The sequence below is a fragment of the Lontra canadensis genome, unplaced genomic scaffold (genome assembly GCF_010015895.1).
Source record: "Lontra canadensis isolate GAN:19392208 unplaced genomic scaffold, GSC_riverotter_1.0 scaffold17, whole genome shotgun sequence".
In the NCBI taxonomy this organism is placed as follows: Eukaryota; Metazoa; Chordata; class Mammalia; order Carnivora; family Mustelidae; genus Lontra; species Lontra canadensis.
In genome coordinates, this window is record NW_022631011.1 from 15,047,332 (window position 1) to 15,071,203 (window position 23,872).

The 23,872-nt window shown below is 36.5% G+C and overlaps 1 protein-coding gene across 2 annotated transcripts in view; it reads left to right on the forward strand.

Moving 5' to 3' along the window:
* Positions 1–23,872, forward strand: part of DSC3 (desmocollin 3) — a 45,718-nt gene that overhangs the window by 2,131 nt on the left and 19,715 nt on the right. For both annotated transcript variants that reach the window (XM_032859709.1, XM_032859710.1), the window contains exons 2-9: positions 5,928–6,012; positions 7,894–8,093; positions 9,749–9,868; positions 12,831–12,986; positions 14,259–14,403; positions 19,152–19,318; positions 21,914–22,048; positions 22,447–22,632. In XM_032859709.1, the coding sequence (XP_032715600.1) occupies positions 5,928–6,012; positions 7,894–8,093; positions 9,749–9,868; positions 12,831–12,986; positions 14,259–14,403; positions 19,152–19,318; positions 21,914–22,048; positions 22,447–22,632 (1,194 nt within the window). The remainder of the gene's footprint in view (positions 1–5,927; positions 6,013–7,893; positions 8,094–9,748; positions 9,869–12,830; positions 12,987–14,258; positions 14,404–19,151; positions 19,319–21,913; positions 22,049–22,446; positions 22,633–23,872) is intronic.

Here is a 23,872-nt window from a genome sequence, read left to right on the forward strand (position 1 = left end):
CCCCCCCCCCCCCCCCCCCCCCCCCCCCCGCCAAAAACACACACACAAAAAGAAAAGAGCAGAGAAGCTAGGCTGGAACTAGAAAGTAAACACATCAGACCATCCCATTGTTGTTGAAAGTACTGAATGTCTCTTAAAACACTTCTCTGAATACAACTAAATTTGAGAACGAATTTGCATTAGGTCAGTTGCTCAGCTGTCCTACCGCATTGCAAAGAATAGTACCTTTCAAAGATATGTTTAATATTGTTCAGCATACCCAATCCACTTTGGGAATTGTCATCCAGTGTATTTTAAATAGTATGTTCCCGAGCATAGTGAATCTTCAATTTTGCTAAAAGGACTCTTCAGAAGGAATTTAAATTGTGTTTTCCTTTCTAGCTTAACATACTGTTTTCCTTTGGAGTATCAGAATCCTATCTGCACCTATGCTGACAAATGGGCATTCTATCTTTCCAGATTTTATTGCATTAATTAACAAGAATAATGTGACTCCTTTAGCAGACTTTTTGTTGTTGTTGTTCTTGATGACATTTGACATATGAATCTTTTAAAAACAAGAGTACAATAATTTCTATTAATTTTTGCATTAGTGACATAAAGGCTAAGGCAAACAAAAGAAGTAACTATTTTATTTATTTATTTATTTAGACAGACAGAGATCACAAGTAGGCAGAGAGGCAGGCAGAGACAGAGTTGGGGGGAAGCAGGCTTCCTGCTGAGCAGAGAGCCAGATGTGGGGCTATGATCCCAGGACCCTGGGATCATGACCTGAGCAGAAGGCAGAGGCTTTAACCCATTGAGCCACACAGGTGCTCCAACTAGTTTATTTTAAAACCACTTCCCTGAGAAAGTCAGAATTTTTATATCTATTTGATGGGTGCATTATCAGCTAGGTTTTTAAAAGGAGATTGTTGATGTTAATTTTGAGATACAGCTAGATACTGAACCTTCTGAATCACTAAATATATGTGAGCCTATGCACATTTTTGTGTCCTGTTGTAATCCCCTTGGTAGTTAGCGATCCATATATGGAATCTGTGGTCACCTGCGGTTAATCATGCTTTCCATTTAACTAGAATTCCTGTCTTACAAAGAGTTTGGTTAGAAAGAAATTTATTTGCATGATCTAAGGAGTGAGAGTACAGAGAGGTCAATATTTTGATTTACCTATGAGCTGGTAAGAATCTGAAAGTAATATTTCCATTTTGCAGAAGGCAAGTGTCTATAGGAAAAATGACAGTTTTAAAATTTCAAAACTATTATGCTCAGCTAAGTTGATCCTGTTTATTTTTCAGACTTTGCATGAATTTCCATTGTTTAGCTTCTTTTACCTCTTGTTGAAAAAGGGTGTCATTTTAGAAAGCTTACCGGTGTACTCACAGTATGTGTGTATATATATATATATATATACTGGATGACAATTCCCAAAGTGGATTGGGTATGCTGTACTCTTCTGTACACAGAAGAAAAGTAAAACAATTTCAGAAACCCTTTTATTTTCATTCTCCATTTGGCATTGGATTTTCTTATCAGGATTTAATTATTTGTATGATAAGCTTTCTATCACACAATAAAATTTGAATAATACTATAAAATGAAACAGGGTAATTAATTTTTCTCAGACCACATGGACAATACTTTATGTTATCATTTTTTAAAACTCAATTTGTTACATTTTCATTGAAAGTTCTGTAGCTCCAGGCTTTATAAGTCAGATATTTAAAGCTGACCTGGAGTATTTTCCATTAAAAGACAGTCTTTAAAAAAAAAAAAAAAAAGACCGTCTTTTATACTTCAAATAGTCAATCCATAATTCATTAATCTTAAAATTATTTTTGGATGTTGCTTTTTTTATTGGGCATTCTTCTATACAAAAGTTAGTTTTAAAATACCTTTAAAGGTCATTAATTTGCCATTACTAATCAAATGGTGGCTTTACATTTTTATTTTATTTTCCGTAATATAGCCAATCTCCACAAATAGAAAATCTCCACAAATAGTTATAGTGTCAAGAAGCATGACATAACTGAAAATCTATATATGAATATGATCCTTTTCAAAAATTATAATAATGAATTAATTGTACATTCTAATGATGTACTATATAGCGTAGAATATGAATGAGCTACTGCTCTAAGCTCAGCATGGATAAATTTCACAAACATCATTTCAGTGAAGAAATCAAGTAGCAGACAATTAGCATGACTGCATATATGTAAAAGCCAAAAATTGGCAAAATAAACCTGTATCTTCTTTAAGGACACATATACATGAGATAAAATTAAGCAGAGATGGGAAAATAAATGGTTAACACAAAAATTATCCATTATTTTTAGCGGTTGTGGGAACAAAGAAAATACACCTCAGAAGAGGTATATAGAAACTTTGAAAATAGTAACATTCTATTTCTTAACTTTGAAGGTGAGCACCCTAGTGTTCTATAAAAAAAGTTACTATTTTTTAAAACATATGTACTAATTATACACACACACACACACACACACACACAGGTGTGTGTGTGTGTGTGTATAGTACATATGTTTTAAAACATATGTGTGTGTGCATGACCTTTTGTATTTATGTCTTACAAAGGATGTTAAAAGAAAAAAGCAATAGAGATGATCAACAAAACCAAAGCTATTCTTTGAAAGTATACATAAACCCTGCTATGGTTGAACAAGTAAGAAATAGAGAAGCCACAGATAAAGCAATATTAGGACTAAAAGGAGACATAGTCATAGAGAAGACAGATCTTTTAGATAAATAAATAATAATATTAATGTATTACTTCAATTAATTTGAAAACAGAATGAGCAATTTCCTACAAAATACAAATTACCAACTGGCCTTAAGCCAGGTATACAAAACCTAAATAGACTTAAAACCATTAAAATATTGAGTTAAAAGTTAAATGTCTTGACCCACAGACACCTTCATATCCATCAAGCCCAGGACTATGATAGGTAAATTCTTTCATGATTATATGGAAAATATAATCTCTCCTGTATATAAATTGTTTCAAAGAACCAAAAAAGTGGAATAGTCTTTAACTCATTTTATAAAGATTGTATGATATTGAAGAGTTGTAACCTGATTTCACTTATGGACATATATTTGAAGTACCAAAATAAATAGCAGCAAACCATAACAATAATATATTTAAAAGTTATCATGTCCATATAATATTTATCTCAGGAATGGAAAGATGGTTTTCTATTATCAAATTTATTATTGTTTTGTTTGTTTGTTTTTAGAGAGAGAGAGAGAGCGTGTGAGCATGGGTACATGTGCATGCATAAGCCAGGGTTGGAGGGGAGAAGGCAAAGGGAGGCAGAGAGAATCCTAAGCAGTCTTCACACCCAGCACAGAGCCCAATGCAGCTTGATGGCACGACCCTGAGATCATGACATGAGCAGAAATGAAGAGTGGGTCACTTAACTGACTGGGCTACCGGGTGCCCTAGAAAACCATTATTGTATTTTAACATAGTAATGTATTTAGAGAGAAAAACTATATGTTTCAAAATAAGTGGGAAATTACATTTATTGTTATAAAATATTCTTAGTAGACTAGGAATGTAAGAGAATGAACTTTTTTTTTTTAACTGAACCATACCAAAAAATCAATGAATTAAGAAAGACAGGAAGAAAGAAAGAATGGAAAAGAAGAGAAGAAAGGGAAGGAAGGGAGAGAGGGACAGAAAGAAGGAAGGAGGAAAAAACTAACTCTTAATGAATGGTGAAGTGGTAAAAGCATTATCTTTAAAGTTAGAAACAAATCCATAGTGGTCACTATAACTACTTTGTCCTATTCAGCATTCTACTGGAGGTCTTAACAAGCATGTATCAGATAAAATATATAATAGCAATAATGAAAGAGGTTAAGGATTTGAAGAAAGAAATCTGACTGCCATGTTGCTAGCTATAGAATTAGCTACATGTGAGATCCTAAACTATCTTCACAAACTACTGGAACTAGTAAAAGTAAACAGTTTCCCAGATAAAAAATGTAGAAAGATTTTTCATGGGATTGGTCAGCTGATCATAAGAATTTTTTGAGAGTAGGAAGCTTACAAAGCAAACCTAATTTAAAGGAAGATAATAGGGATTGGGGTCACCATAACAAATACTACAATCTGTAATAAAGCTATAGTAATTAAAACTATATAGTTTTGATGCAGAGTTAAACACATATGCTGATGAAATAATGCAGAGGGCCCAGAAATAGATTCTGTAACTGGGGTCCATACAGAGGTTGTATGCAGCTTTATCATTTTTAGTTAAGGGAAGAGTCACTCAGTGATGGTTCTCTACAGTTGTCTATCCATATAGGAAAGGGTAAGATTAGATATCTACAGTGACTCACACACAAAATACATTCCTGATGAGTAAAAGGTTAAAACGTTGAAAGTAACTTTAAAATTTTTATAAGAAAATACCGGATAATATGTTTATGACAGGGTAGAGGGGAGATATTAATAAACAAAAGTATAAGCTAGAAGAAATGTTTAATGAAATTGACTACTTAAAAAAACTAAAGGAGGGGCACCTGGGTGGCTCAGTTGGTTGGGTGTCCAACTCTTGGTTTTGGCTCAGATCATGATCTCTTGGGCTGTGAAATGAAGCCCTGAATTGGGCTCCACACTCATTGCGGGTGGTTCAAGATTCTCTCCTTCTACCTCCTTTGTGCTCTCTCAAATAAATAAATAAATAAAATACATGGGGGGTTAAGGGGGTAGGAGAAGAATAAATGAAACAAGATGGGATCGGGAGGGAGACAAACCATAAGTGACTCTTAATCTCACAAAACAAACTGAGGGCTGCTGGGGGGAGGGGGCTTGGGAGAGGGGGGTGGGGTTATGGACATTGGGGAGGGTATGTGCTGTGGTGAGTGCTGTGAAGTGTGTAAACCTGGCGATTCACAGACCTGTACCCCTGGGGATAAAAATATATTATATGTTTATAAAAAATAAAAAATTTAAAAAAAGAAACTAAAGGAGATGCTTAATAAATTTGACTACTTTAAAACTGAAGCACTGTTTATTAGCAGGATACTACTAAAAGAGTAAAAAAACAACCTACATAAGCTTACAAGCAAAATATATTTTAAAAAAAGACAATAAATGAAATGATTAAATGAAATGAATGGATGATTTACAGAAGGTAAATGGAAAATTAATACAAGAAATGGTACTCAGTCTCACTAGAAATTAAGGAAATGCACATTAAAGTGACAGTTATAGAATTGGCAAAAATTAGGAAAGCCAAATATAATTAATCGTAGTAGAGGATATGAGAAACAGAGGGATCTGATATTCTGGGGACATTAATATAAATTGATGTTAGTACTTTGGACAACAATTTGGGAATTGAAGTAATATATTTCTGTCCTAATACTTTGCAACTGAAAAGCTGTTTATCACAGTGTCATTTGTAGTAGAGAAAATGGAAAACAAGAATAAGGTTTGTCTATCATAGGGAAATGAGTAAAAATAAACTGTGGCAAAGTTATAGAAAAATCTTAAATATATTCTTGAATGAAAAATGCAAGTTGCAAAAGGATACATAAAGACACTTAACTGCACACAGTATCGGCTCCTATTTTATAGGTGCATACATATATAATAAAAGCACAAAAACCTACAAAGGAATTTTGAATGCCAACAGAGAGAAGACTCTTCCTTCAAGAAGAGAAATGGAAATGGAGTAGAACATAGCCATACGTGAAATTTTAATTTAAAAAAATGAAGTAGTGGGGCAACTGGCTGGCTCAGTTGGACGAACATAAAACTTTTGATCTTGGGGTCATGAGTTTGAGCCCCATGTTGGAGGTATTGTTAACTATATAGTAGATCTCTAGGATTTGTTTTTCTTATCTGAAACTTTTTCTTTATACTGTATTAATGTGCCTTTTTTTACTTCTAGGTCTTCAGTTTTGCTTGTGAAGGCTGCGAAAAGGTGACATTTAATATACCTTCCAAACTAGAGGCAGACAGAATAGTGGGCAGAGGTGAGAAATTTCAAAACAAGTGTTTTTAAAACAGAAATTCAGTTTATTTATGCTGAAAAGAGCATATTATCCAAACATTGCCTTTTGGAATTAGCCTTAATCTATTTATACATAGATGTAATTCAAGATAGTTTTAAATATATATTCTATTCTGTATAACTCCATTGAATTCTATGGTTAATTCCCATGCAAATGTTCTAAATCCCCATTTTTGTAGTCATTCATGTTTTAACAGTTTAAAGATTACATAAAGGGTTACACGTAGGGGGCACTTGGGTGGCTCAGTCAGCTCAGTGTCTGACTCTTGATTTCAGCTTGGGTCATGATCTCAGAGTCTTGAGATCCAGCCCCACATTGGTCTCTGGGCTGGGCATGGAGTCTGCTTGGGATTCCCTCTTTCCCTCTCCCTCTATGCCTCCCTCCACTCCAGTGTGTGCTTTCTCTCTCTCTCTCTCTAAATAAATAAATAAATAAATAAAATATTTAAAGAAAAAATTACAAGTGGAATGTAACGCTTTCATTACCCTAGTATTCTAAGCATTAGAGAAGTATAGATAAGTGGCTGAGAAAATCAGAACAGATTTTTTTTTTTTTTTAAATCAGTGCTAGAGCTGGATTGAGGAACATCACAAGGTGAGCCATTCCATCCAATCTGAAATTAATGAGCCATTTTTACATGGAGAAACTGGGGGACTTTATAAACTTTCCCAGCAGCTGGAAAGTTTTGCCCAGGTGGTCTTTTCATGTGGTCTAGGGAGTATAAGAGGAAAGCATCGTGTTTTGTTTTGTTTAGAGAGATATAACTTGTCCCAGACATGCCAAATTTACTTTCTCAGTGAAGTGTCTCATATCTGGTTAAGTGCCTCATTTAATTTGTATTAAACAAATGTCACTTTAATTCCTATGGGAAGGAAGAAAAAAGAGGATGTAAAAGAGAGGGAGTGTTCCTTTGGGGGATAGACAAGAAGTTATCATTATGCTAAAAATGTCAGGATGAGAGAAATATGTCATTGTTCCTTAAAGATGTTCATTTCTTTTTAATTCAGTGTTTCCATCTGTGACGAATTGGATTAAAGTGACAAGACTTTACATGGGTAGCAGTAATCCTTTGAGAGGTTATTACTTAAGGGCACATTAATATATCAGTTTGGTTGTTGTTAAAACTGACAGTTGAAGAATGAGATGAATTTGATACTTTTGATATAAGTTTCAAAACAGTTCTGTTGGTATTTATATCTCATTACTTCTTACTCCCAGGAGGAAAACTCCCAGGGAGAGAAGACCCACATGCAGAGTTTCAGTGAGGAACCCTGGAAAGCTGAGACTAGGAACACAGAGAAAACTGTGGCATAGGGGGAGCTGGTGGTAGGTGGGAGGTGGGTAACAGGAGTGCCAGTGGGAAGATTTCAAAGAGAGACATTCTTTACTTGACTATTTGCCAAATTCATACCCCCTGTTGCTCTTTGGGCTCAGGTGTGTAACTTCTGGCTGAATCTTAAAAGACTCACACTATAATGTTCAGGGAAAAACCTTCCTGTTTGTTTATTCAGCTGTGTGTGGGGGCGTGGATATTGGCTTTGTCATGATTGCAGCACACACGCCTCATTAATAGGAAGATCATTTTCATAACCCTCTAGAAATATATAAAGGTCTAAAAACACCTTACTTGATACATGTATACAATCAAGAATTATTTTTTAACTGAAAGACAGTTATCATTTTTTATACATGTAAAGAATCTAAAATATTTGGTAAGTGCAAAGTGATTGATTTATTTGATTCTACTTCTTGATTTTGAAGAAGATGTATACATTGTTTTAACACTTCTCTTTTCTTTTTGCATGTGTTTCTACTCTGCAACTTGGAAACTTTTGCTTGCAGTTAATCTGAAAGAGTGCCTCAGGTCTGCGGACCTTATCCAGTCCAGTGACCCTGATTTCAGAGTTCTAGATGACGGGTCAGTATACACAGCCAGCACTGTGGTGATGTCTGATGAGAAAAAATTATTCACCATATGGCTTTCTGACACCAAGACACAGACACAGAAAGAGATTAAGGTGCTCCTGGAACATCAGAAGAAGGTATTCAAAATACATTGATATGTTCAGGCATGCTTTTCTTTTCATTTAAATCTTTCATTAAAAATTGCAAAGAGGGGGGGCACCTACGTGGCTCAGTCAGTCAAGTGTCTGCCGTCGGCGGCTCAGATCATGATCCCAGGGTCCTGGAATCAAGCCCCTCATAAGGCTCTTTGCTCAACGGGGAGCCTGCTTTTCCCTCTTCCTCTTCCCCAGCTTGTGTTCTCTCTCTGTCAAATAAATACATAAAATCTTAAAAAAAAAAAATTAAAAAATTAAAAAAATTGCAAAGAGGACAAAAGATAAATTAGTTTTTTATTTTCTCCTTTTCCTTCCCCTTCAGTTTGCTCTCCCTCCCTGCCTCCCTCTGTCTCTTACGCTTCTACCCCCACCAACAGTGGCTAAGCATTGGCTTTGGATTTTGCTTTGTTAAACCTAAATGGCACCTCCTCTAGGGAGGCTTCTTCCACCTCTAAAGTTCAACTAACTGCTTTTGTGTGTCCGTGTCAGTTTGGCTATCCCTCTTTTATAAACATTTGGAATTTTTTTTATTTGTGCAAACAACTTATCTGTAGTTGCTTGACGGCACGAATTGATCCCTTTTGTGCTTATAGCCTTGATAATAACCTAACCTAGAGTCGATAGGTATATGTTAAGTTAATGTTAAAACAGGGTTTCCAGTGAATAAGAGGCTGATTTCAAGGGTCACAGTGATTCCGATGTTAAAATAGGATGGGAATCCTGCAGTGTGTGTAAGTATGAACAAAAGGATACGTGGCGTTGTACTGGCTGTCATTTGCTGCAGTTCTAGATTCTACATCGTGAGAAATGCCATTGTGAAGGTCGTCACAAAAATGATTAAAGGTTTAGACTGGGTTACAACAAATCAGTGTTAAGTGAATTAATGAGAAAGTTAATTTAAATGACTATTTAGCACATTCATACATGTTCAATAAAATTATTTCTTAATAAATTGTCAGGAAATACAATAGCTTCCTTGCACCACCATGCAATGAGATGGAAATCACTCAAAAGCTCAGTGGAATTTTTGTGATGGTGGAAATGTTCTATAATCTGCACGGTCTGATATGGCAGCCAAATATTAATGGCTACTAAGCACTTGGCATGTGGCTAGTGTGACTGAAGGACGGCATTTTTTATTTTATTTAATTACAATCAATTTAAATTTAAATAGTCACATATAGTTAGAGCTACCATATTGGAGAGGGCAGATGAGGGTGTTAAGGCAATGAAGAACTTACCTTTTCTTGCTCTGGTTCTCCTGAGCGTGTGACGTTTTAGCAGAAAAGAACACTCTGTCTTCAGTATTATGAAGAAGACACATTGGCTTTCTCTATGTGGGGGAAAAAAGAAGAAAAACTAAGAGTGCAGTGATGATTTTCCTAACCTGAAAGTATGGTCAGTGTTAGAAGGGTATACAAAATGAAATTCTTCAGTTTATGAAAACTTTAAACTGTGGATGTGTTCTTTCTTCCCCATCTAATGCAAAAAGACCTTATTATCTGTCATTTAGCTTCAGCTTGGAGAGTTGTGAACTGAGCCTTTTGGGTGAAGTGAGGTTGATGGACTGTCCACTTCTTTGCAACAAAGTCGGCTGTGATACTTTTATTTATTTAATTTTCTTTCTCTAAATTCAGGTACTGAGGAGAAGAGATGCTAAAGAAGCCGTTCTCAGACGTTCCAAGAGGAGATGGGCCCCTATTCCCTGCTCAATGCAGGAGAATTCACTGGGCCCGTTCCCTTTGTTTCTTCAACAAGTAGGTTTTACATTCTTTCTGATTGGGAGGGTTTTAATTCCGAGAGTCTGCTTTGTTCCGGTTTCGTAAACTCTTGAGAGATTTAAAAAGAAACATATTTGATTGAAGATATTCATGAAGTGTAATCAAAGTAAGTAAAATGAGAAAATCACTAAAAAACTAATAATATAAAAAAGACTACAGCCATTAAAGGATTTTTATGAGCTTATTCGTTCAAAAGCCACTGGCTATTGAGCACCTACTATGTCCCATGAAGGCACTGCTCTAAGTACGACCCTAGAAATAAATTTAGCCAAACCCTGGCTCTCATGTAGGTTATGAGCCTAGTAAGGAAGGCAGAGATAGGCACACGGTTATGATACTGGGTGACGAGTGCTGTGGCAGAGATGATTTGGGTGATCTGAGAATTCATGGGATCCATACCAAGTCCTGGTTTGAAATGTGCAAATCAAGAAGAAGCTTAGGGAAACGTCCTTTAGGACCTAGGACCTAAAGAATGGTAAAGCGTCATACAAGTAAGTAGTTATGGAAGAAGAGGGAGGAACAGAGGGTGAAGGCGAGCTCCTTAGTGTCTCCCAGGTAGCTCAGTCCTCCTGGTTATGATGGGGCTGGAGCAGGAAGATAAGGGAGAAGAGGCAGGTAGAGGTCAAACCATGAGGGACTATGTGTGTTCTATTAGGGAATTTAACTTTTTCATCAAAAGAAAAAGTTTTTAACCAGGTCAGGTTTACTTTTCATAAAGATCTAGATGGGACATATACAGTGAAAGCAGTTGCTGCAGTCGGGCTCTGGCCCAGTGATTGCCTTTTCCTATTACTGTGCTTGATGTTTCATTCCGACTGTGTGACCTGTCTCCTCCCTTCTAGGGTCTTCCATGCTCCGGTGCTAGACTTTGTTTTTTATTTTCACATTTTGTACTTGAAACACTCAGGAGGCATATTAAGAAATGGTTTCTGATTACCAGTTATACTGATCACAGCTAATATTAACCTCTGCATTGCTAAGCCAGTCCCTACCTCTTGGTCCTCCTTTCCTTGACCTGTGTCCCTTTGACATAGCTTTCCTATGTCTTTCCTCCTCCTCCAAGTACTCTCTTCGCTGGGCTTCTAGGACACCACTCACCTAGTTTCCCACTTACCTCACTGGCCATTCTTTTCTTAGTGAGTTCTGCTGGTTTTTCCTCATTCCTATGCCCAGGCTTCCAAAACTTTGGAGAGCTCTAGGCTCAGCCTGTGAACCTTGTCTCTTGTTTATTTGTATTCACTCTCTTGCTAATCTCATCCAGTCTTACATCTTTAAGTACTACTCTCTATTGGAGACTTTAAGGCCTTATATTTCTGGGACAGACTGCCTAAGTGATATTTCCACTTGAAGCTTAATGGACATTTCACGCTTAACATAGGCAGGGAAAGAAAGTTAGGGTATTCTCCTAAAAACACCTCCCATCTCAGTTAATGGCACCTCCATTCTTTCAGTTGTTGGGGTATTAGAGTCTCTTGGGTTTCAGTTGTAGAGAACATACTTCTCTCTCAGCAGTTAACAGATAGGGATTTATTACACCATATAAGCAGTTGACAGAGTTGTTGGGGGTACTGAAGAAAGGAAATTTAGATTGAACTTTCAGGAATGAATCCCCAAGCTACATTGCTGAATCCACAACCAGGGCACATGCGGTTTTCTCCATGATGGGACAGTCACTAATTCAGGAACTTATGCCACTAAGTGGCATAAGCATGACAGAGATTTATTTATTTTATGTGAAAGTGTGATCTGGTAAAGAGATTCTAATCTGAAAAATCACCAAAGACCTAGACTTCTTTCTTTTTTAGCTTGACCTTGAACTCTGCAGGTTCACGATGGCTCCTTATTGCGTCCAAATGGGGGAACACATCCCTTCACTTTCTAGAGTACAGTTTAGGGCTCGCATATGTTATTTATGCTTATATCCCATTGACCTGATCTTTTCATGTGGCCATACAATTGTAAGGGAGCCCGAGAAATGTATCTCTTTTGGGCAGTCTTGCCCTCAGCTATAAATTCCAACACAAAAGAACATGGGCAGAATAGATATTAGGGGATATCAGCACCCTCTGACATAGTGTCATCTTCACACCACACATCCATCCCGTAGGCAAATCCTACCGGCCATACCTGCAAATTAGACCCAGGATCTATGCATTTCTCACCATCTCTACTGCTATCATGAATTCTTGCAGTAACTAAATGGTCTTCCTGCTTTGTTGCTTACCTACCCACCATGTTTAGTCTTAACAAAACACCAAGTATTACCTTTTTAAAGTATAAATTACATATATTACTCTTGTCTAAATTTTCCAATAGCTTCCCACCTGACTCCAAGGAAAAGTCAACACCGTTGGAATCACTTACGTGATGTGGTCTCATGTCCTACTTCTTGCCCACTACCTTTCTCTGCTCCAAGCACAGTGGCCTCTTTACTGCTCCTTGAACACTTTGCGCACAGCCCTAACCCGGTCCCTTTGTACTTTGTGTTTCCTCTGCTAGGAGGAGTTGTCTCTGTTTATTCTCCTATGTCATTCTTTTAATTTTTGCCAGATCTCCTCCCTAAGAAACATTCAAATTAACATTCCTTTCACCAGTATATGAGTCTCTGATGGTATGGCTCCTGCTAAAAATGGGCATTATTGTTCTTTTCCATTTGCCAAATCTCTCGATGGGAAATTATTGTTTATTGTTTTTAATTACATTTTCTTTTGTTACTTTTTATGTTGGACATTATTTTCATTAAATCTGAGGTTTAAAAAAATCTTTTGCCAAATGCTCCTTATTGTTCTGTGTGCTGATGAAGTGATAAATGTGATTACTATTTTATTAAAGTCTCTTTAAAATAAAAATGATAGAAATGCATAAGCTACATTTAAGAAATAACATTTTAACAGATTTTTAATTTAAAATTTTTACAAATATGTTTTTTTCCTCTTAGGTTCAGTCCGATGCAGCACAGAATTATACCATCTTCTACTCAATAAGTGGGCGTGGAGTTGACCAAGAGCCTTTAAATTTGTTTTTCATAGAAAAAGACACTGGAAATCTGTATTGTACCCGGCCTGTGGATCGTGAAGAATATGATATTTTTGATGTAGGAGTTTTGTTGATATATGTGATTTTAAATGATTAAACTATGTTTCTTCTGATACTCCTTGTACTCTTTCCTGTCTTCTTGCATTCTTTCCTTAGGGTCAAAGAAAATAGGTTGTGGAATATTTTGGAATATTGCTCTGCTCTTTATTTTAACTCTGGTAGGTAAGCCTGAAGTGAAGCAAAGAGGTTAGTTGTATTTGGATATAAATTCCAGTATATTTTTAAGAGTTGGTTTTGTTTATGAAATACTTTCTCTCTCTAGTCATACATTTTCCTCTCTCCAGGACATGGCCACCATTGATTGGAAGGGTCTTTATCCCTCTTCTGTTCTATTTATTTATTTAAAACTTTTTTTTTCATTCTTCCTTCTACATACGTGATTCTCTGATCGTGTCTGAGAACTAGATAAGAAAGCAAAAGTGGGAGACCAAACCCAATCAAGGTCAATAAGCCAGGCTTCTGTTATGAGTGCGCTTACAGTCAATGAGGAATAACTCAGACGATTTTCAGTGTAATATGGTCAGTTCTGTGGGGTCATGTGGTCCTCACTGTGGTGAAGGAGGGGATGTTTCTCCATGAGAAAGAGGGATTCTTTTCCTAGAGGAGGAAGGGATGCTGATAAGCAGACATAACTGATGTTTACCACATGACATTACTTTTGGTTAGAAATTGTTCAACTTGGTGTTGTAGTCACGCTCTGAGTAGCAGTACTCTATGTAGGCTGATTGAATTTAAATAAAAAAAAAGAAACACATTCTATTAGACATTATATTGTCCTTTGATTAATTGGCAATGCAGAAACTGGTAAATGTGTTCTGTTAAAAAATCTCTTACAAATATGTGATCTATTAGGCAAAACAATAAAAGGTCTTTGTTAGTTGCAAGATTGAGAATCATGGCTTTCTTTAGGTAATATAATAGGGATAGTTCCCATTGCGTGAGTTTCATTGTTCTCCCCAATATAACGTTCTGATTATGGAGAGAATAAGAATTATACTCTGAGTCTAATGGACAGAGTTGTCTCTGACTTGACTGTACTTTGGAGTTTTATTTGAAGTGCATTTTTTACCAAATACTGAATTCCTCTTACAGCACTTAAAAGTGTTCTTCTATCTGATGCTTTGATGATTAAAAAAGAATTGAATAGAATTTTTTAAGTCGTTAATTACTGGAAAGATTTGCAAAGAAGGTAGCAGATAAAGCGTAGTGTTCTCTCTTGCTAGAGTCAAGTATTAATGGACTATTGCCTTTGCTTTTTCCTGTTTTCCAGTTGATTGCCTACGCTTCGACTGCGGATGGGTATTCAGCAGACTTACCTCTTCCACTGCCCATCAGAGTGGAGGATGAAAATGACAACCACCCTATTTTCACAGAAGCTGTTTATAATTTTGAAGTTCCAGAAAGTAGCAGAGTTGGTAAGATAATTTTTATTAACTGAACTTTTCTGTATGTGCTATTTTTTCTCCTAGGAAATGTATGTTCATTTCCTTTGCTCTTACTTTCCTTGGTGTTTATCTTGCTCTTAACTGTTTTTTAAATCTAGTTAAAAATGCTTTTTACATAGTAAGGATACTAACCTATTGTCACATTGCCAATATTTTCCCAGTGTATTGTTGCTTTTCAATTCTGTTAAAGCTACTCTTTTGAGGTAAAGAAGTTCAGGACTTCCATTTAGTTAAATCTATCCTTCCTTAGACCCATAAAGGCCTATTTCTTATGTACTTTATGGTAAGGAAGTTTTATTTTTTTACTTGTTTTAAATTTAAATGCAGTTAATTAACATACAATGTATTATTCATTTCAGAGGTAGAGGTCAGTGATTCATCAGTCTTATGTAATACCTGGTGCTCATTATATCACGTGCCCTCCTGATTGTCCATCACCCAGTTTCCCCATTTCCTCAACTCCTCCCCTCCAGCAACCCTCAGTTTGTTGCTTAAGATTAAGAGTCTCTTATGGTTTCTTTCTCTCTCTCTCTCTCTCATTTCATCTTGTTTTATTCTTTCCTCTTTGCACTATGATCTTCTGTTTAGATTCTTAAGTTCCATGTATGAGTGAGATAATATGATAATTGTCCATCTCGGGTTGACTTATTTTGCTTAGGAAAATACCCCCTAGTCCCAGCCACATCACTGCAAATGGCAAGATTTCATTTTTTTGGTGGCTGAGTAATATATATATATATATATCACATTTTCTTTATCCATTCATCTATTGATGGACATCTGGACTCTTTCCATAGTTTGGCAACTGTGGACATCGCTGCTATAAACATTGGGGTGCAGGTAACCCTTTGGATCACTACATTTGTATCTTTGGAATAAATAACTAGTAGTGCCATTGCTGGGTTATAGGGCAGCTCTATTTTCAACATTTAAAAAAAAATTATTTATTTATTTGAGAGAGAGAGAGCATGAGCTGGGGAGAGGGGGCAACTCCCCAGTGAGCAGGGAGCCCAGTGTGGGACTTGATTCCAGGACCCTGGGATCATGACTTGAGAGCCGAGGACGGACATTTAACCGACTGAGCCACCGAGGCGCCCCTATTTTCAACTTTTTGAGGAACCTCCATAATGTTCTCCAGGGTGGCTAACCAGCTTTTATTCTTACCAGTGGTAGGAGAGGGTTTCCCTTTCTCTTCATCCTTGCCAATATGTCATTTCTTGACTTGTAAATGTTAGCCATTCTAACCAGTGTGTGGTCGTATCTCATTGTGGTTTTAATTTGTATTTCTCTGATGCTGAGTGATGTTGGACACTTTTTCATGTATCTGTTGGCCATTTGGATATCTTCTTTGCAGAGATGTCTGTTCATGTCTTCTACCCATTTCTTTCTTTCTTTCTTTCTTTTTTTTTAAAGATTTTATTTATTTATTTGACAGAGAGAGAGATCACAAGTAGGCAGAGAGGCAGGCAGAGAGAGAGGGAAGCAGGCTCCCTGCTGAGCAGAGATCCTGATGCGGGGCTGGATCCCAGGACCCTGAGATCATGACCTGAGCAGAAGGCAGAGGCTTTAACCCACTGAGCCACCCAGGCGCCCCTACCCATTTCTTGATTGGATTATTTGTCCTTTGGGTGTTGAGTTTGATAAGTTCTTTGTAGATTTTGGATACTAGCCTTTTATCTGATAAGACATTTGCAAATATCTTCTCCCATTCTGTCTTTTGTCTTTTGGTTTTATTGACTGTTTCCTTTGTTGTATAAAAGCTTTTTATCTTGATGAAGTCCAAATAGTTCATTTTTGCCTTTGTTTCCCTTGCATAAGGGAACTTTTAAAAGTAAAATGTATTATATTAAATATTTTTGTCTACATTTTTTGAGACGTTGGGTTTTTTTTACCCAAGACCAGATTATCTTGGGATGATACTGAACCAGTATCTATTTCCCAGAAAATATGAATCCTATCATATCCAAACAGAGTATAACCTACAGGGTAGTACAGGAATCTCATGTTGTCAATACGATACCAATTAATTATAAAAACAGATAACAGTTATTTAAGCTTTGAATTATATTTAGTTTATATACCTTATTTCACTTTGTCATTTTGTGGGCTTATCATTATTCTCACCTCCAAGAGAGGACATACAGAATAAAGTCACATTAAAATTAAAATTAATATCAATATTTTTATTAGGTTTTATTTCGGAAGGTATTAAATAATACCTATTGAAAACACAATTTTTTAAAGCTCTTATTTTTATTATCTCCTTTCTTAAAACTACTACTATACTACTTCCAATTTAGAATGAATACGGGGATAACTTTAGAGACAGTTACATCACATGTTCTAAACACTTGTTCAGACACATGGAAAACCAAAGTATTCAGGCTAGTTGGCCCTTCAAATGTGGCATTATGATGTCTTCTGAGATTCACAATATGGAAAATAACCATTCACAATAAAGTTGAAGGAATGTGGACTCATTCATAAAGGATGACTTTGCTAACTTGTCTGTTAAGTTTCAAGTAGTTGCTTAGATCTTCACTAGATTTTTATATCTGCTATTCCTCTTTATATTTTACTTTGATAATTTGATGTCATAGATGTTAATCTCTTTATTACTCATATAGTACAATTAAAAAAATAAAAATTGTTGGTTTGGAGTTTAAGAAACCTAGTTTTCGATTTGGGGTCTGTTGTTAACTCACTGTGGGAAATGGTGGAAGTCCCTTTGAGTTCTCTGAGCTGTAAAAGGAGTTAATTACATTAGATGACATATAATATTTTTAGCTTCACAATGACAATGACTCTGGTACTATTTTTTTTTCAAAGAGAGATTATTGGTTGCCAAGACTTTCTTAAGAATTCTGTTCTCTATGATAGTGACAGATAAGAATCAAGGACAAATTCTTTGATGCCCTGATTAATCTAAGGCACTTGAAGCCTCTCACATGAGAAGGTTTGAGGCAATTTGGGCTGTGATACTCTGAACCATTAGGTGTTCCTTGACTTTGTCTTAACTCACACACAGAGGTTTGGACGAAGGGTGCTCAACTAATATTTAAGTATAGCACTCATGAAAAGGACTTTTGAAGTCAATATTTTAGGAAGATTTTTCTGTGTAAGTAATGCAGTTCTTACCCAGAGAATTAAAATAGTGTTTGTGTCCTGTCAGTAAAATTGCAAGAAGAAAGCACTCTGCCTTACAAAGATTAGAAACTTTTTCTATGCAAACATGGATAAACAACATTTGTTTTCTTATCATAAGATGATTACTTCATGTCTTTGTATGGATCTGCTGCAAAAATCTTGTCATTATTTATAAATAGGTAATTGGATATTCTCTACTATTTTTATATGTATGTGTATATATACATTTGTTTATACACACATATGCGCAGATTTTAAGGACATATAGTGAAAAATTATTTAAAACTAATATTTTCTTACATTAATTGGTTTTTATTTCAACAAATCCGTATATGTGTATGATATGTATATATGTGACTGTATCTGTCTATGTATTTTTCCCCAGGTCAGTCTTACCTACAGGGCTATAGGCAAAGTGGATCTATGTATTATATTTTCATGGGCACTGGAACACTGTCCTTAACACTATACAATACCACCTGCTTTGATAGCTGTAATCCTTTACCAGAACAATTTTCTTACATTCTGTACAGATGACAAGTATTAATAGCTCCAACGGAAGAAACAGTTGACTTAAATTCCTCCTGAAGGGTGAATAGTATGAAATCCCTTCCTGAGGGTTAAGTGGGGCTGAGGGCAATGAGTGTTGATGCTTAGCAGGTGAGAGAGAACGAGACATGTCAGAGACCAGTAAAAAACATCAGAGAATGGAGATTAGACTGTGAAAGGTCAGCTTGGCCATTTATACAATTATGTGCCAAGTCAGTCTCGATTTATCTGTTAGTCAGAAATTAAATTTAAAAATTTGATTTATGTAGGAAATGAAATGGTTTCTCTCTCCAGCTAGATTTGTTATTGAAGTGTGTGGAAATATGTGTTGAAATTCTTTTTTTTTTTTTTTTAAGATTTTGTTTATTTATTTGACAGATAGAGATCACAAGTAGGCAGAGAGGCAGGCGGGGTGTGGGGGGAAGCAGGCTCCCCGAAGAGCAGAGAGCCCGATGTGGAGCTCGATCCCAGGACCCTGGGATCATGACCTGAGCCGAAGGCAGAGGCTTTAAGCCACTGAGCCACCCAGGCGCCCCGAAATTCTTCTTTTTTTAAAAGATTTTATTTGAGAGAGAGAGAGCAGGAGTGGGGCGGGGGACAGTGGGAGAGGGAGAAGCAGGCTCCCCACTGAGCAGGGAGCCTGATGAGGGGCTCGATCCCAAGACCCTGGGATCATGACCTGAGCAGAAGGCAGACGCCCAAAGACTCAGCCACCCAGGTGCCCCATGTTGAAAATATTCTTGATTGCCTTTAAATAAGTTTTTAGTAATTTACGGTCAAATATTTTTAACAGTGAACAGAGTAAAAGTGCACTTTGATTCCCAGCATCATAGGGTTTTACATTATAAACCTGAAGTCCTCTTCATTGGTGCTCTCTAAAGATGGAATAGCTCAGATAAGAAATACACTTAAAATTAGATTGCCACTATCATTGTTAAAATTTGAAAAATATAAGTACTCCTAAATATGTTTTGTGGTTCTTGAAACTAAAGGCTTTTTTTTTTTTCTTTTTTAACATGTAGGTACTACAGTGGGAGTGGTTTGTGCCACAGACAGAGATGAACCAGACACGATGCATACACGCCTGAAGTATAGCATTTTGGAGCAGAGCCCAAGGTCCCCTGGGATCTTCGCTGTGCATCCCAGCACAGGTGTCATCACCATAACCTCTCATTATCTGGACCGAGAGGTAGCTTTCCGCTTCATGGAACATCATTTTACTGGGGGTTGAGATTCCTACCCCAATTACTGCAGTTTGCTCTCCCGTGGTCTTAGGTGTTTCTAGACATAAGAATTCCTGGTCTTGTTACCTGTTTTTTTTTTGTTTTTTTTAAATATTACTTCTATTTTCTTAGGTAAGAGAAGCCATAGGATTACTGCAGATCAATTGGTGCTTAGTAGGAGTAGGAACAAAATATATTTCTTATGATAGTTGCTGTTGTTAGCTATTACTCTATTCCTGTATGTGGCTAGTTGGTTCCAGCTCAATAAAGGCTTCAGTTCTCATGTAGGACAATTAATTTTGCTTGTTGCTTGAGTTTAGATCATAGACTGACCCCTGTCCAGTTGTTGTTGATGGGTGCTTTTTAAGAGGAATGAATTAGTTGATATTAAGTTGATGGATTATTAGGAAACCTGTCACACTGTTTGGATAATAGTACTAGCATGTTATCAGGTTGGGAGCACTTTAAGTTCAAATTCTTGATGCATAATTCTATGCAGTCTATAATTTCCTTGCTTGACTAGATAGGTGTTCCATCCAATCTATAGAGGACAAATGTGACAGTCATAGTGATTCTCCTGAATCAAATTACTGCTCTGAATCTTCTGCTTTTTGTTATTGTTGCTCTGTCTATATTGTCAGCCTATGTTTAACTCAAAGCCCTGAATTATTGACTGAGGCAGATTAATCGATTTCATGTGCACTAAAGAGCTTGATTACCACACCTCCGTGGTTCCCACTATAACCAGATTAACACAAATAGAGAGATCAGTATGACATGGAGAGATAATGTACAGAAGAAATCAGTGGAATTTGATGCCAAAGAAAAAGGGAGGGGACGATGAGAACCCATGAAAAGAAATCAAAAGTAGTATAAAGGTTCTGTTGGTTATTATTTTTATTTTTGTTGTGGTCCGGACATTATATGTGAGAAAGCACAGGATGGTAATAACAAATGGGCAAGTTTGAAGGGTCAACATGAATGTGTTTTTGTGTATGTGGGATAGGTAGTCTATGTAGTAATCAAGCAAATATAAGCATCTTCCCTCATTTTTTGCAGGTGGAGAAATGAGGCTTAGAAAAATTAAATAATTTGAGGGTACCCAGCTTGTGAGGTACAGATCTGTGGTCAAACCCAGGTCCGTTTTCCTGATCAAAAAAAGGCCAACTGGATTTTTCGGGGAGCAACCTCTAAGTGTGTTGTGAGAACAACACAGAAAATAAAGAAATGAACAAGGGAGATAAAAACAAACAAAAAACCCAGTGCATTTAGAGGAAGAAAAAGCAGGGTATCAGACATTGGGGCCTAAAGGAGGAGCATTTCAGGGTGAGAATGTTGGTTTCCAATGTGCAAGGGGGATAAGCAAAATGAACACCGGAGGAAGAGATAGCAGGAAATTGAAAATGAGTAAAGTCAAAAAGTGAAAACAAAACAAAAAAAGGAGTGGCTACTGGATAGTAAGAGAGAAGGGAAAGGTAACAGAAGTAATTATGTCATAAAGTAGTGAGTTCATTTCATCATCACCACACCAGTTGCAAAAACTCTTCACTGAAGTCCATGGTGACCTCCTAATGGCTATGTCCACCCATTGCCTGGAGCCCCTGTCTATTGTCGACACCTAATAAAACTCTTTCCTGGTTCTTTTTCTGGTTTCTTTGATCTTTCCATTTTAGTATGTATAGCTTAGTGCTCTTACTTACCCTATTCTTGAAATGCTGCTGCTGTTCCTATTATCCTCAGCTCTTCCCTCACCCTCTCCTAGATAGTCTGATTCCTGCTATAATTTCAATGACCATCTACATATTATTGGCCCCCCGATTGGTATTTCTGGCTATGAGCTCTCCCATAAGTATGGGGCCATACATCCAAGTGCCTTCTGAACCTTTTTCCTTAGATTTCCTGTAGGTGCATAAAATCCAGTATATGCCAAACACAGTTCTTTCCTTTTGGCCCTCCTTGCTAACTTTGCTAGTGTTCACCTCAGTGGAGAATGGGCTTTCAGCATTTGCTACGTGACAGTTGATGATACACACCCTCTGCCTGTCTCAGTAGGATGGCTGAACATCATACTCAACTTTCTCTCTTCTTTTATGTTTTATATGGAACCTACCATTACATCCTACTGCATGCTAACTCCTAAGGAACTTGCCTGTCACTCTTTCTCTCTGTCTTCGCAACTACTGCCTCACATTTGGATCACCTGTCTTAGATAATTTCTTTGATTTTCAGCTCAGTTTACCACAAATGATACTAAATCTTGAAGAAACTTCTTTCTAAAACTCAGATGTTCTTATTTTGTGCTCCCCCTAGGATTCCCACAAAACTTTTCCTAATTATCTGCTACTTAAGTGTAAATCTAAATTCTTAGTATGGCTTTTTGTAACTTAACCCATATTTACCTTTTCAGCTTCTCCCTGTCTTCCAATTTCTTAAAGTGTATACAAATACAGAATCCAATAAAAGCATGGATAGGCACAGATAGAAGAGTGTACAATTGAGGTTTCATTTGTAAGTCAAAGCATATGTTTTCAAAACTAATTAAATATTTGCTTTGTTTTCAGACTGTAGAAAAGTACTCACTGATAATGAAAGTACAAGACATGGATGGTCAGTTTTTTGGACTGATGAGTACATCAACCTGTATGATCACAGTAAAAGATTCAAATGACAATGCACCGACTTTCAAACAAAATACCGTAAGTATTTAATTTCAGAATATGCCTCCACTTGTCAACTGTCATTTGTTATTTAATATGAATTAACAAAATATATATCATACTCTGATGTATGTTTATTTTTTATGAATAAAATTAAAGTTTAAATAGCTGACATATAATTCTCTTTTATTTATTCGTAGCAGTATTTATATTACCTCCTTCTAATAAAAGCAGGTAACATTCATCTTCATTTATCATGTAGTTCTTTCATTTCAAGGATAATCCTTAATGAAACAACAGACCTTGTAATTCATGGCTTTAAATAAACTAGATAAAAACTATAAGAACCAGTATTCTTGGAGTGGAAGAAATATTTTACTTCCTTTGTAGAGTTCTTTTTGTAAAGTAAGTTTTTAACGAGTTTTCTTCTGTTTCAGTACGAAGCATCAGTAGAGGAAAATGCTTACAATGTGGAGATATTACGAATGCCAATAGAAGATAAGGACTTAATTAACACTGCCAATTGGAGAGCCAATTTTACCATTTTGAAGGGCAATGAAAATGGGCATTTCAAAATCAGCACAGACAAAGAAACTAATGAAGGCGTTTTGTATGTTGTAAAGGTACAGTAATAATGAATAATTGACGATTTCAATCTAATTCATTCAACTAATGGTTTAATCAACTAAAGAGTTTCAGATCAAAGACTCCAGAAGTTGGAATAGAGCTTAGTCTGTTTAGTCCATCTGTTCCCTTCTAATGCGGTCTTCCTTCTATAATTTTATTGCCAGTCATTAGTCACCAAGATTATGCTTGGACATTCTCAATTCTAAGGATCTCCATATCTCCATTGGCAGCTGATTCCGTATTTGGAAAGCTTTGACTCTCAGAAGTCCTTACTTCTACTGTGCCCAAATTATTCTCCTTATATCCCCTGGTTCTGTCTCTAATGGTCTGGGTTCCAGCTCTCTTAGAAGAAATAGAATTCTTTTGAAAAGATTGCTATGTTCTTTTGAAACTTACCTTCTCTATGGTAAATGTTTCTGATTCCTTTATTCTTTGCATGATACAATTTAGAAACCCATATTCTTTTTATTCTCTCTCTCTCTGGCATATGCCTGGTTGTATCCGATCCTTTATAGGTGGTACTGAGGGTGAAATATAGTGTTGTATCAGACAGCACTGAAGGAATTTACTCTTTATTTTATATATAGTATTTTTGGTTGCACTGTTTTATTCTAGGCTTCAGGTTATGAGGGCAGAAAAGGCCCTATTTGGGAAGGACGGTTGGTTTTAAATTCATAACCCAAAACAAAAAAGAAAATTGCCATATAGGCAGGTAAAGGAGTCATCCATTAATTAAAGGATGCTTTCCTGCCAACAACAGTAATGTTGGAGACTCGGATACATAAATATCTATTTATAATTATTTCTTTTGTAAAAATTTCCAGAGATTATGGAATAAGCCTTAGCAAGTTCTACCCAGATGTGAATAGTCAAATATATTTGTTCCAAATTACTCTCAACATCAAATCTCTATAATTTTTCTCTGATGTGGTCTGCTCAAGTTGAGGACTGAAACCAACTACTTAAGAAAAACTTGACAGCTGATAGTAGTAGGGAAGAAAGTAAGCAGATGGTACTGATTGTTTTTCCTCCTTATTGGTCCACCTCCATCCAGTCTTCATTTGGACTCTCCAGAAGGCAGCACCCAAGACAAGGAACCCAGTGGAGGGAAATATTTAGAAAGTGGATCCCAGGAAGCCAGAGTAAAAATGGGAAAGAAAGACAGGAAAGAATGAAAAGCCAGTCAAGTCTGCGTTATTGACTTAGTCACCTCGGGTGTTCAGTCCTGCAATGAAC